This window comes from Bactrocera neohumeralis, chromosome 5 (assembly GCF_024586455.1).
Source record: "Bactrocera neohumeralis isolate Rockhampton chromosome 5, APGP_CSIRO_Bneo_wtdbg2-racon-allhic-juicebox.fasta_v2, whole genome shotgun sequence".
Lineage (NCBI taxonomy): Eukaryota > Metazoa > Arthropoda > Insecta > Diptera > Tephritidae > Bactrocera > Bactrocera neohumeralis.
This window is the reverse complement of record NC_065922.1, coordinates 62,228,239-62,242,963: the sequence shown is the minus strand read 5'-3', so window position 1 is coordinate 62,242,963 and position 14,725 is coordinate 62,228,239. Positions and strand designations below refer to the sequence as shown.

At 33.5% G+C, this 14,725-nt stretch overlaps 1 protein-coding gene across 2 annotated transcripts in view; it reads right to left on the bottom strand.

Annotated features, from left to right (window-relative positions):
- LOC126759402 (uncharacterized) overlaps positions 1–14,725 on the bottom strand; it is a 36,343-nt gene that overhangs the window by 4,940 nt on the left and 16,678 nt on the right. For both annotated transcript variants that reach the window (XM_050474177.1, XM_050474179.1), the window contains exon 2: positions 3,206–4,350. In XM_050474177.1, coding sequence (XP_050330134.1) covers positions 3,206–3,358 — 153 coding nt within the window. In that variant the 5' untranslated portion in view covers positions 3,359–4,350. The remainder of the gene's footprint in view (positions 1–3,205; positions 4,351–14,725) is intronic.

The following is a 14,725-nucleotide window of genomic DNA, read 5'->3' as shown; positions in this document are numbered from 1 at the left end:
CTGCAGAAGTAAATAAACCATGAATGTAGTGTATGTACATATATAAAAGTATGAGCAAGTACATACATACATATTTATGAATTTAGAAATATATTAAAAAATGAAGAATGAACGAACACGAGAGAAGCTTTGGTGCAGATTAAGAGGTGGGAAACAATGTAAGGACAATCAAAAAATTATTTCTCTCAATTTTGATGTTGAACTAAGTTAAAAGAGCGCAACATTGTGAAATGCGGACAGAGAAGAAATTTTCACATAAAGTTAGTCTCAACTACTTATCTTTAAGGCATACCTTCCGCTTCGAAAGACAAAAATTGCTAGTTACAATTGGTGATATCATCAAAACATATTATAGTGTTCTCCATAATTTATTAATGATGAGATTAACTTTACTTCCTTTATCATACTTTGAGAAAGTGATTTTTTTTCTGTAATTTTCAAGTTTGACTATTTAGGAAATTTTTGTTACTGTTTTCAAAGCACAGGATTTTTGAATTTTTTTTCTTCTAATTTCATGTTGTGTTTAGGGTAAGAGTCTTATGATTTAGTATATCGTCACCTAAAATGCAAAACAATGTATAATTAAAATAAAAATCGAAAATCGCTCTCAGATGTACTACTGTGATCAAATTGAAAGGTGAATTTTTAATTTATACTTCGCGCGTTTTTCGAATTTTTCTGTAAGTTGTTAGTACTGTTAGTGACATCTATCCTAAATTTCACATCAAAATATTCATTAGTACTTGAGATACGCGACGTTTTGTGAGGCTCTAAAAGCGAATTTTTCGATTTTTACTATGTCTGAATTTATTGAACAAAGAAGTGCGATAATTATTCGTCATCATTTCTTCACATTTTCAACTAATACCGTGTCCCGTGTCGCAACCACCGCATTCGCCTGATTTACCTTTGTGTAACTTCCGTTTGATTCAATTGAGGATATAAAAGCTGAATCGAAGCAGGCTTTGGCCATCACGACGGAGGATTTTTCCAAGTGCTATGATGACTGGAAAATTCGTTGGCATAAGTGTATTGCAGCGGGAGGGGATTACTTTGAAGAAGATGAAATGGACTAAATTCACCTTTCAATTTGATCACAGTAGTAATAACCAATATAAAACCATTTTATAACCAAAAATCAAAATATTTTTTAATGTGAGTGTATGATAATCAATATAAGTACAGTAGAGGCCCGCTAATCCGGATCAATTAAAACCGGTCCCTATCCGGAATATAAGGAAATCCGGATTACCAAAGACATATCAGAACTATGTATTATGAAAAAATATTTATAAATTTCTGTTTGTTTATTATAACAAATGATACACATGTTCCAAAAAAACAAAAAAAAACTTAAACCAATAAAGCATAAAAGCGAATGTAGTGAATAATAAACATGTGATCCGGATTAGAGAATACGGATAGAGAATTTCGGTCCGGATTACAAGGGACATAATAGAAATTTTGAGTTTTTTAACCCTCTCCGGATTACAGTGGAATCCGGATTAGGCCATGTCCGGATTAGCGCGCCTCTACTGTATAACCAATTTATAACCAAAATTAAAATTTCGTTTAAATTTGAGTGCTTTCTTTTATATCGTTATTCTTCTGCCTGTAAATTTATGAAAAGTGATGTTACGTTATTTTGCATTTTAGGTGACGATATGTATATATTTACACCATCGTTAACAGGTATCTGCAGGAGAGCTCGCTGATCATGTGAACAACATTGTTTTGACCGCCAAGAAGCTTCGATTAGCCAGTCCGGACGATCCTGTATGGGAATCAATATAATCTTAATTTCTATTTGATGAGTGTGTCAAGGTCTTCGGCTGAATAAAGCAGTTTGCTGTATAATTGCACAGTTTCAGCGTGAGATAAAGGTATCATGCAGTTGGTTGGTCCCATCTACATGAACTGTGTCCGGTCATGCCAATTTCCACTGACAAACACACAATTTTTTGTCGGTCTCTTTTTATCAAAGCCGTATTGGGAGGTGAAATCAACCAGGCACTTTCTAGGTTTCGATTTCGGCGAACTCTAGGTTTGGATTGCGATTAACCGCCTCAATCAAATTATTATTGTAATCCGCTTCTTCCCAGATTACGTTGTCTTATACTTTTGCTATCATTCTTTAAATTATGCACAAATTATACAAATATATTTGCGTCAATATTACCGATAGCTATGATATTGAAAGAACGTTACCATACTAAATAATTAAAAAATCCTGAGTATTTTTACTAGAATAATGATGAGCTTTATAATCCAATTATAAATTCATTTACGTTTTAGATATCTACATTGGTGCTACCATTTCTCATTCTTTTGGTATAAAACCGCTCATAAACTGAACACAGTTACAGTTCTCTTCTCTAATATCATGTTCAGACCAAAAATTTAAAAGATTAGATTACATTTAAGCATTTCATTACCCAACAGTTTTCTTACTGCCTTTGAAAAGATTTAAAACAGCTGTTTTTGCCATTCAAGAATTTACATCGCTCAATATTTATCAAAAGAAAACATTGTCATATAGTATTTTGTAATAAAAACCGTATTCTTTTAAATATATTCCATATAATGGAAATAATATACGCATTTTTTCATTTGGGAAGTCACTTTTCAGCCGAAATTAGATTCATTGCTCTAATAAAAATTTGTTTGTTTACATTTTTTTCCTTTTTGTAGTGTCTAAATCAGCTGTGATAATGTAATAGATTTTCAATGCTGCCAAGTAGATGGCGCAAAATCAGAGTCGCACAGAGAGATTTAGCGTGGATCAGTTTCAAATCACTCCGATGAAGTGATTTTGAACTGTCATTTTTGTATGGCGAAATCTTGATACATTTATAAGATTAGTGGGATAAACCACTCAACAGCCGAAATCGTGTGATTAAGTGTCGGTCTGAACACGGTATAAGTCGAATATAAACCGCTTAACGCATTTTTGTTTGAGTACTCTTTGCATTCTTTATTTTAATAAATTTTGGGTAAGGAGCAGTTTAAATTGAGTGATATACGAAAATCTTCTCATCATAAGTAAATTGCCTTAAATATAAGTACATCTTAAATATGTTTCAGCTTGGCGTTTAACGAATATTCAATAATATTCTGGTTATCTGGTTATGGAATGTTATGAAACAAATGATTTGTTTACAATTTATTTCTATAAAAAAGAGTAAACTCTGTGTAACTCACTTACCTTGCGCTGTGCAAATAACGCCATTCGCTCACGCTCACGACTTGAATCACGTGCTCGTTGCTCTCGCAATTGCTCACGTTGCTCACGTTCACGGCGTTTTTCACGTCGGCGCTCTATTTCCTCCAACTCGTGCAAATTCGGTAAGCTACCCATGTTGGCTGGCGTTCAAAAATTAAGACCAAGGATGCTTAATATACCGTTATTGCTAAGCTGTGGGAAGCGTAGTGTCAAATACGGCCCCAAACGCACGCTAACCAATACAACTAAGCATGTGTGTGTCTCGGTATATACGCGACTTTATGTAAATATTGGTATTGTACACTTACGTTCAGAAAACTCGCAGATTTTTTTTTATTGTAGTTGAAAGCGTTTTGCTCTTTGTATTTGTTTATTTACTGCTACATGAATCCAGTATAAGTATTTTCAATATTTTGCATTTATGCTACTGTTAGGTAAAAAAATTAATTAAATGTTTCTAACTTGTTTTGGTTGCCTAGAGCAGCCGATGGTGGCTACGGCAGGCTACGGTATGTTCAGTTATTCCAGCTGGCTTCAGCTTCGCGGCGCTAATGGTACATACACATCAAATTGGGCTATTTGGGATAATAACTTGGTTTTTACTTTACACACTTCGAGTGCATCATTTAAAAATTTGTTTGTAACCTTACTCAATATTTTTATATGTTAAACTTTGTAAATATGTATTATTGTTATTTTTCCGCACTTAAAGTATTATATGAATGTCACAAATGTATGTACTTATATTATTATTAATATATTATATTATTGTTATTAGTTTTCAATAGCTTTTGCCAACAATCTGCTTTGCATCGGACACTTTGCACACTCTTGGCGCGTGTGGTTGCGCTTGACTGGGTGCCGTTGATGCGGTTAGTTGGGTCTAAATTAATGTGAACTCAAAATACATACATACATATGTCCTCAGTACACACTTTGTTGTTATAGTAAAAGTTATATTCATTAATTGGTAATCTTGTCGTTTTATCGGTTGGTATTGTCATTAGAACATTCGTGGATGGTACACATAATGATATCAGGTATTGCCGCAAGGCGTCGCCTTATTTATACGCGTTATGAATTCTTTAAATTTACGCGATATTACTGTTTTGTCTTTTGTTGAGCTTCTGAAACACAAAAAAGAACATGATCACGATTGTGCTATGCTTTAATATTCGTTATGTGACATAGTACTAAATAATTTAAATATTAATGCAATAATTTAGGGGAAATAATTATTTTTTTGTTTAAAAAATAAGAGTTTATTGAATTTTCAATGTTTTTAATAATATGCTTTTTGAAAAAAAAAATCGACTAGACGGGCCCCTGGAATATAAATTCATAACATTATTATAAAACAAGAAAAGTGCCGAAGCATTAATATCTCTCAGAAGTGCATTTGTATAATATAGTATATCTAAATTTATGTACAGCTGTTCATGGAAATAGCACTACTATTCTATCGGAGGGTTCTAACTATAAAACACAAAATTTAAATTAAAAATGCAAACTATGAATTTAACATCTCTAACAAGTAATTTCTGTCTATTTCTATGCATATAACACGTGGATCAATAAGTCCCGGGACCGATGCATAGATGGCGTTGCCAACAAAAGTTCCGTATGATTTTTCATAAGTACCAACCTTCAAAAGATACCTGTCAAAATTTCATGTCATTCTGATGTTTGGTTCACGAGTTACAGTGATTTAAGTGACGCTTGTTTTGAAGTACGAAATCGCTGAGAAATGAAAAAGAAGAAAGTGCTCTTTCACCAAGACAATGCGCCGTGTCACAAGTCGCTCGCTACAATGGCGAAATTGTTTCGAATTGCTTCCGCACCCACCATATTCACCGGATCTGGCCCCCAGCGACTACTACCTGTTTGCAAACCTCAAAAAAATTATCCAAGGAAGGAAGTCATCGCCGAAACGAACGCTTATTTCGAGGCCAAAGATAAATCGTTCTATAAGAAAGGTATTGAAATGTTAGAGAAGCGCTGGACTGATTGTGTTGCTCTTGAAGGAGACTATGTTGATGAATAAAGTCGAGTTTTGCCAAAAAATGTGTTTTTCTTATTTAGTCCCGGGACTTATTGATCCACGTGTTACACAGTTTTATTTTTTTAATATATTTGTATATTTTACTAACAAGAATTATTCAAAAAGAAAATTAAGAAATGTTCCTGTCCATGAAAATAGTATTGCCATTTTGTTAAAGGAAAAATAGAAAAAAAACTATATAAAAATTTTAATTTTATATAGTAAATATTTTTGTTTGATTTTTAACCCTTGTTTTTATTACATCCATACACCGACGTTGTATACGGAATATTAGATTCTGACCTCGTCTCATTAGGATTTGTCCATTGGCCTCCTTGACGTTGAACAAAGTTGTGTTCAACTTGATGGATTTGCTGTTGCTACAACTCGCTTAAGATTTCCCAAAAATATGGCGGTTTGCAGGTCTGGAAGTGGTCTGATTACTCACATCTGCGAACTCGTCCTCCCAATTTGACCAGTGAACATGTGTACCAAGTTTCATCTAGATATCTAAACTTTTACTCACGTTATCGTTTGCACAGATGGACGGGCGGACAGACAGTCACTCGCAATTCAACTCGCCTCGTCACCTTGTTCATTTATATATATACATATATGTATGTCAACCAATATCTATCGCGATTAGTTTTAGGTGATACAAATAACTATTAGGTGACATGTTGCAAGTATAACAGAATTCCGGGTCGTCAATGCTGGCTTCGCAATAGTTGCGCCGGCTTACCACAACCGTTTTCGTAAGTGGCCACTTTTGTTATCAGTAACCATCCGCTTCAGAAATGGATCGATTTGATTGCGATTCAGCAACGATTCACAGATGAAAATCGCTCCACGATTTTTTGTTTGTGTTCAAATTTTGTAGTGAGTGGTTTCTGATTTCTATTATTATGTCGATGTTTTCGACATTGACCTCCCAAAGCATGGTGCATGCTTGACATCAAAATTAGAGGAACGGAATCAACGAAACCGATATTACAATATAAGGAATTTTCAGCCATCTGGCTTGCGTTTTCACTTCTATCGAAGAAAAACTAGAAAATCTGGCGTATTTACCCTTTGCAAGTATCCCTCTTTGACCCCAAACTGTTTTCTTAGTACGAAATCTCATTTTTCTAGTATCATATAGCGTAACCCAAACACATTTATATAACGCAATATAGAACCTATCACATACACTGCCGATCAACTGAATAGGTTCACAGAAATTCGCTTGCATTTTCATGAATTTTTCATCACATAATGATCGTACGCATGTTTTTTTAGAAACGTTTTAACTTTATATTTGTGTCAATCAGTGTGCGCTAGTAAAGAACCGCTTGCTAAGTACCGTTACTTTGCATATTCTGTTTTGCAATTTATTTCGCTAATTTCTGTGCAATTTTTTGGTTCAACTGAATAGGTTCAGCTGAAAGATTTTTAGTTTGCGTCTCAGTATATACAGTAATAAACCTTTTCTTTGTTTACATACATATACTCACCTCTAGAAAATCTTAGGGTGTTGTGTTACACTTTTTTTGCTACTTTCATGGTAATCAGGGTGTTGTGTTAGCATTTAAACTACATTTAAATTTTAAATTTTGATGACCGAGACTTTAAAAGATATTAAATAATGCAAGTGTTTACGTTATTTAAGTGATTATATTGAATTACTTTGCATATCTGTTCAATTTTATTGGGGTATTAGTTGTTGTTTAATGTTAAATCAGTAGTTTTTTTTTTTGTGCAATTTTTAAACACGCTTCAAGTATTTCCAAATTTTTGCATGCAGTAGGATACAATCCTGGGTGGTAATTTGTCGTTTGACATATACAAATTGACAACTCGTTAGCCGTTATAGGAAAACATCAATTGGAAATTGAGTTTGAAATGAAAGATATGTCGAAGTTTTTAATAAGAATACATATTAGTGTTAATAATAAAGTTTATATTAAACATTGTAGAGCCTTTTTATTGCTACGAAAATTCACAACCCAACGTTTTAAAATACTTTTTATAAGAATTAGAACATATTTTTCTTTAAGAATTTTTAATAGCAGGCAGCCAGCCCTCATTTTCGGCACATAAAATTTTTGAGCATTTCACATAGGTAACTACCTCCCCCTTCTAAAAGATAGCTTCTGTATTTTAATATATTTAATAGAATTGTAGGATTTTGGATGCATCTATTGTGAGAGCTTAACAATTTTTATTAATTATTAAATTATTTTGTGCAATATTTTTATTAAATTTTTATGTAAATTATTAATTATTTTTATTTTAAGTTGAAAAGGTGAAAATAGGCCTACCGGAGAACCGAACACCTAAAAAAAGTCTGTAACGCGCTTTATTGCAAACCTTTGGGGTGGTGTGGAAAATGCAAAACTTAAATATTCAAAAATAAATTATCAAAAATACTATACGGATGAGAATTAGAACGATGTATTAAAAATTCAGCTTCAAATGCCTAAATATCTTCTTTCCAAATTAAAATTATTGGTAATAATATTTCAAAAACTTACGAATACAAACCGTTTTATGTTTTCTGTCTGTCAATTGAAAACAAATACATTCAGAAGAAAACTCACCACCGAGAAATCTAAGAACAGGGCTGCTTTTTATTAATAAGAACTCACTACATAAAGAATATCTGACTATCAGTAAATGATATTTTTATGGGCGAAACATGACACACTATGGCGTTTAAATCAAATATTAGTAAATATATGTCATTAATAAATAATTTCCTTTTATATTAAGCAACAATATTTATAGTTTTTGTTATTTAATAGAATAAATTTGCTAAGTATTTACTGCTTCAATATATACAGCACTGTGTTGCTACCTCTGAAAATCCAAGATGGCCGCTATTCACCCCTCAGAAAGCTACCACGAAAAGGTTATCTACTGTATATACTGTGGTTTGCGTTTAAACTTGGCGGTGTGGCTACACATTTTTGATAAAAATTTTTTATTTCATATATTTTCTTTAAATTAAATGAAAAATGGGACGCGGAGAACAATTATCCGAGTATGAAAGAGGCCAAATCGAAGCCGTCGTCTTTGCCATCGCAATATCGCTCAAAAAATTGGACGAAGCCAAAATGTTGTGAGTAACTTTTTGAGAAATAAAGCAGAATATGGCAAAAACATGAAAGGCGGAGTCAAACACGCCATCTCTGCGGCAGTCAGGAGGCATATTGTGCGAGATGCGTCCAATTCACATCTCTCAGCACCCAAAATTAAAGAAATTTGCGGTGTTACAGCCAGTGTGTCTGCAGTCAAACGTGTGATTTCGTCGGCTGATTATCTAAAACGAATGAAACTTAAAAAAACCACCGTTAAATGATGCACTTAAAGCTTTACGACTGCTCTTTGCGCGCAAGCACATGAGCTGAACGAGCGAATAGCAGAAGGTGTTTTTTTCCGACGAAAAAAAATTTAATTTAGACTGCCCTGATAGATACAACTATTATTATCACGATCTTCGAAAGGAAGAGCATTTCCTGAGCCGTCGCCATAGCTGTGAGGGAGGCATAATGATATGCGGGTCGGTATCAGACTTTGGCACTTGCGACCTTCAATTTGTCATTCCAAAATGAACGCGGAAACCTACAAATCCATCATACAGACTGCGTTTCCTCATTATTCCAATATTTTTCACATTATCAAATGGACTTACCAGCACGATAACGCTCCTATTCATACAGCTAGGGTGGTAAAAGAGTGGATTAAGGCTCAAAATGTGGACTTGCTCGAATGGCCCTCATATTCACCTGTCCTTAATATAATGGAAAACGTATGGTGGTTGCTATCGCGCAAGGTATATGAAGGAGGCGGGCAGTTTGATTGCAAAACAACTTTAGTTGCGGCAATTAAAACGGCCTGGACAACAATTTCGCTGCAAATACTGCAAAATTTGTATAGCTCGCTTCCCGATCGTTTATATGAAGTTATATCGAAAAACGGCGGATTCACTCATTATTAAACTTATTAAAAATTACTTTAGAAATGTACTTAAGTATAACGTAGGTGCCAAAAATATGAAAATTATCTTAAGTTACTTATATAATTTTAATTTTTTTATACGTATGTTGAACCTATTCAGATGAACGAAAAAAAATCGTTGATTTTGTTAACCTTTCAGTAGAAAAAATAAATAAGAAATAAATAATATGTTTCTGAAAAACCTTCTTCACCATTTTATTTCAATATGATTTGAGAATTAAAGAAAAAAAATATGTAAATCGGAAAACTGGTTTAGGAATTATAGATCAATTCCTACCTCTGAGATCATGAACCTATTCAGTTGAGCGGCAATGTAAGTATATGGTCTAATAAAAGAAAAATAAGTTTTTGGCCATATTAATACAGTTGCTAATAAAAATGAAGTATTGCCAAACCATAAACAATATAGATCTATGTATGTACAGATTTGCAGCGAATAAGAGTAACTTTCTAATTCCGCTCAACCATTTCTGAAGTGGTCCTAAATTTAAAACAAAAGAGGGCAGAAAAAATGTAAATAGTAATACCAGAGAACGTATATTTATAGAGAAGGTTCACGATGACGAAAATTTAGGGATATTTCAATTTTGGGATATTTACTGTTTTGGATGAGCGTGTTTCACCACAGAAAATTATTAGCGTGTTTCACCACTTAACATCAGGGGACACGAAAATAGCAGAATTGAGCATTTTCAGTGTTAAATGAGAAAAATAATAATTCCAATGTTAAGGAATGTACGCTTACAGATTCATATTTACTATGCAAACGATGCTGCATATATGCACATATGTAATTTATAGATCGGTATACGTATGTATGTATGTATGAATATTTGTTATGAAAGCACATAAGTATGTACATATATATTTTAAAATTGAGCATTTTATGATGAATTCCATAAAATCTTTGCAAATAAGTACATAATTCAATAAGATTTGTATTACTATCTAATTATGCATTTTATATACATACATAGGTTTGGTACGACATTCATATGTATAATAATATACTTAAAGAAATATTTGCTTTCGTCAATAAACTTTTCGATATCATGTTAAATGACCAAGCGGTCGCACATTTGCCCATATACATATGTATTATTATGTGTGCATGTAAACAAATATAAGAACCATACGCATAATGTTCGTAAATTTGTCTACATGCAACAAATGTATGTAAATATGTACATTCAATGCTTCATGCGAAATTTCCGTTGACGCGAACAACCAATGGCGAAGCTCATATTTTTCAAGTTTTTCAAGTCAAAGAGTCAAGTGCTGAACACAATGAGGGCGACAGACTGCAAACGACATCTGCCAAATATTAGAATACACATGTTCTTATGGACACAGTTATGTAGTTCTGCAGCTGCCTCAATAACTGTGTCCCTAAGAACGTGTGTATTGTAATAATTGACAGATGTAGCTTGCAGTCGGTCGCGCTCATTGTGTTCAGCACTTCAATGTGCCCAAAGCTGACGCGTCACAACATTGCGTTGTTGGTAGAAAATCCGAGCTGTGCCGAAAACACAAACGAACGATCGCCAATTGCCACTGCTTCCCTTGCCGCTGTACCAGCTTCGCCAGCAAACCAGCGTAGATATATATGTTTGTGTGTGAGCTTGCATACATATCGACGCAGATTTTTGCGAGTCACGGAAAAATATTTTAGACAAATATTGTAAATCGACAACGGCTATGTTGCCACTTTTGTCACTTCTTTCTGTGAAGAAGCATCAGAAAGTTGTTCAATTTATGATTTTTAGCTTTTGCCATCGTCGCGAAAAGACGCTTGTGGGCAAAGGCATGCTCGGGTTCAGATGTTACGGCGTCTGTTTTTATGAATGAAGCAAGTTTGCCTGTTGAAAGTGCGCTTGGGTTCATGAATGAAAATATTGTTGTTAGGTGTTTTTCTACAAATTTGAGCATCGACTATTTGGTATGCCATATTTGACTTGTGACGCTGTAAGTATTTGTACATATTGTTGCATATTATGTACTGAAAATATTGATTTAATTGATTTGTTTGTAAGAATGTATGACATATTTACATGTGTACGCATATAAAGATGTGATTTACATATATGTATATATGTGTATTGTTGTAATCGATATTATGATAATATATCATATACATATGTATGTACATATATGCATACATATGAAACTATATTACATTATTAAAGATAAGAAAGATGTAAAAAGTAGCTCAATTGCCCATTAACTATAAATATTGCTTGGAGAATTGCATAGTTTAATAATAGTGATACAGACGCATGTTGGAATTTGGCGTATATTTTTATACGTTTACATGCTATCATATCAATTGATATGAATATAATTTTGCGAGTTTTTGTGGATTCATGCAAAATTGATAGCACTATTATTAAACTATGCAATTCTCCAAGCAATATTTATAGTTAATGGGCAATTGAGCTACTTTTTAAATATTTCTTATCTTTAATAATGTAATATAGTTTCATATGTATGCATATATGTACATACATATGTATATGATATATTATCATAATATCCTAAAAAACTTAATATATTACAACAATAATACATATATACATATATGTAAATCACATCTTTTATCGTTTAAAACTTTCATACACATCTATCCTGCAGATATGTATTTACATACATACATTCTTACGTACAAATCAATTTCAAATCAAGATATCATTTATCAGTAACATAATATGCGTACGCTGCTCTATATGTACATACATACTTACATGCGTATGACATTCCCATACGAATAATGCATACACAACATATGTACATACATACTTATATGCGTTCACATGTAGATATGTCACCGCAAAACTTACAAATATTGTTCTACAAAAACAACAATGGTTTCAAATAGCGTCAGCAGCGTCACAAGTCAATATGGCAGCCAAATAGTCGATGCTCAAATTTGTAGAAAAACACCTAACAACAATATTTTCATTCATGAACCCAAGCGCACTTTCAACAGGCAAACTTGCTTCATTCATAAAAACAGACGCCGTAACATCTCCCCGAGCATGCCTTTGCCCACAAGCGTCTTTTCGCGACGATGGCAAAAGCTAAAAATCATAAATTGAACAACTTTCTGATGCTTCTTCACAGAAAGAAGTGACAAAAGTGGCAACATAGCCGTTGTCGATTTACAATATTTGTCTAAAATATTTTTCCGTGACTCGCAAAAATCTGCGTCGATATGTATGCAAGCTCACACACAAACATATATATCTACGCTGGTTTGTGGGCGAAGCTGGTACAGCGGCAAGGGAAGCAGTGGCAATTGGCGATCGTTCGTTTGTGTTTTCGGCACAGCTCGGATTTTCTACCAACAACACAATGTTGTGACGCGTCAGCTTTGGGCACATTGAAGTGCTGAACACAATGAGCGCGACCGACTGCAAGCGACATCTGTCAATTATTACAATACACACGTTCTTAGGGACACAGTTATTGAGGCAGCTGCAGAACTACATAACTGTGTCCATAAGAACATGTGTATTCTAATATTTGGCAGATGTCGTTTGCAGTCTGTCGCGCTCATTGTGTTCAGCACTTGACTCTTTGACTTGAAAGCAAAAAATATGAGCTTCGCCATTGGTTGTTCGCGTCAACGGAAATTTCGCATGAAGCATTGAATGTACATATTTACATACATTTGTTGCATGTAGACAAATTTACGAACATTATGCGTATGGTTCTTATATTTGTTTACATGCACACATAATAATACATATGTATATGGGCAAATGTGCGACCGCTTGGTCATTTAACATGATATCGAAAAGTTTATTGACGAAAGCAAATATTTATTTAAGTATATTATTATACATATGAATGTCGTACCAAACCTATGTATGTATATAAAATGCATAATTAGATAGTAATACAAATCTTATTGAATTATGTACTTATTTGCAAAGATTTTATGGAATTCATCATAAAATGCTCAATTTTAAAATATATATGTACATACTTATGTGCTTTCATAACAAATATTCATACATACATACATACGTATACCGATCTATAAATTACATACATACATATGTATATGCAGCATCGTTTGCGCATAGTAAATATGCGAATCTGTAAGCGTACATTCCTTAACATTGGAATTATTATTTTTCTCATTTAACACTGAAAATGCTCAATTCTGCTATTTTCGTGTCCCCTGATGTTAAGTGGTGAAACACGCTAATAATTTTCTGTGGTGAAACACGCTCATCCAAAACAGTAAATATCCCAAAATTGAAATATCCCTAAATTTTCGTCATCGTGAACCTTCTCTATAAATATACGTTCTCTGGTAATACCAGTATGTGTTCTAAAACCAATTAAACCTTCTTAAGAAAACACATAAAAACTTGGTGTCGAAGTGCCTAAAAGTATGTTTAGCAACATGTCCTGGTTGGCAGCTTTTGATGAAATCACAAATTTTTTGGCAATAACAGTGAGGAATGTTAAAATGTTAGAGTTTTTGTGTGTACATACATATGTATGTATGTATTGATGCATACGCATATTGAAGTTCAGCATATGGCGCACATACATATGTATGTCGACAATCTAATAACAAAAGCTCAAGTCGAAGCGTATATAACACAAGAGACATTGTATCATGAATATTTGTATTTTTAAAATCTTTCCTCAATGTTGTTATTAGAAATTTTGTTGTTTTCCCTGTCGTATTATTAAAATGTTGTTGTTTTCCGTACATTTGAGGTCGTATTGAATATGAAAGCCTTTGTCAGATACCCAAAGGTTGGAGAAAATACATTTTTACTATTCTTTTAACATAAAGCCCTATTTAAAGTCTTCTATATTGTTATGTATCCAGATATTCCCCTCACCCTACACACCATATTCCGTACGCTTCCCAACACTTAATCTCTATTTCTCCTTGTCTCCCATCTCCTATTGCAATAATTATCATCTCGTCCACTCCACCCGCTATTCGCTTTAAGTAGGCTATGTGCATTTCAATGTAACTAGAATAAGTTCAGTTCGATTTTTGAATTGCCGAAATAAAGAACTCGCTTAACACACTTAACTATATGCTATATACTATCAGGTCAATAGCTTTAAGTGAAAATTTCAATTAAAGAAATGTAAAGCTTTGATGATATGTTAATGCCATTTTGCTAATATTCAGTTATTACTTTAATATTACCTCAAGGCATTCTTAAACAGTATCAGTAGTTTCTGAAATACGCCTACTACTGCCTACGCTTATGCGCATTTACATTTCAATACATACTTGTACTTGTAGTTCACAGTAGCAAGCGGCACTTGTTGGTAAACTTTTTTGAAAAAGTGGGCGTAGCCACGCTCTCTAACAAGTTTAATCTGTTAAGCTACAACAACAAAAATTGCTAAGTACAAATCTTATAAGAACTACCAACAGTGTGAAAATGGAAGAAATCGGAGGATAACCTCACTCACCC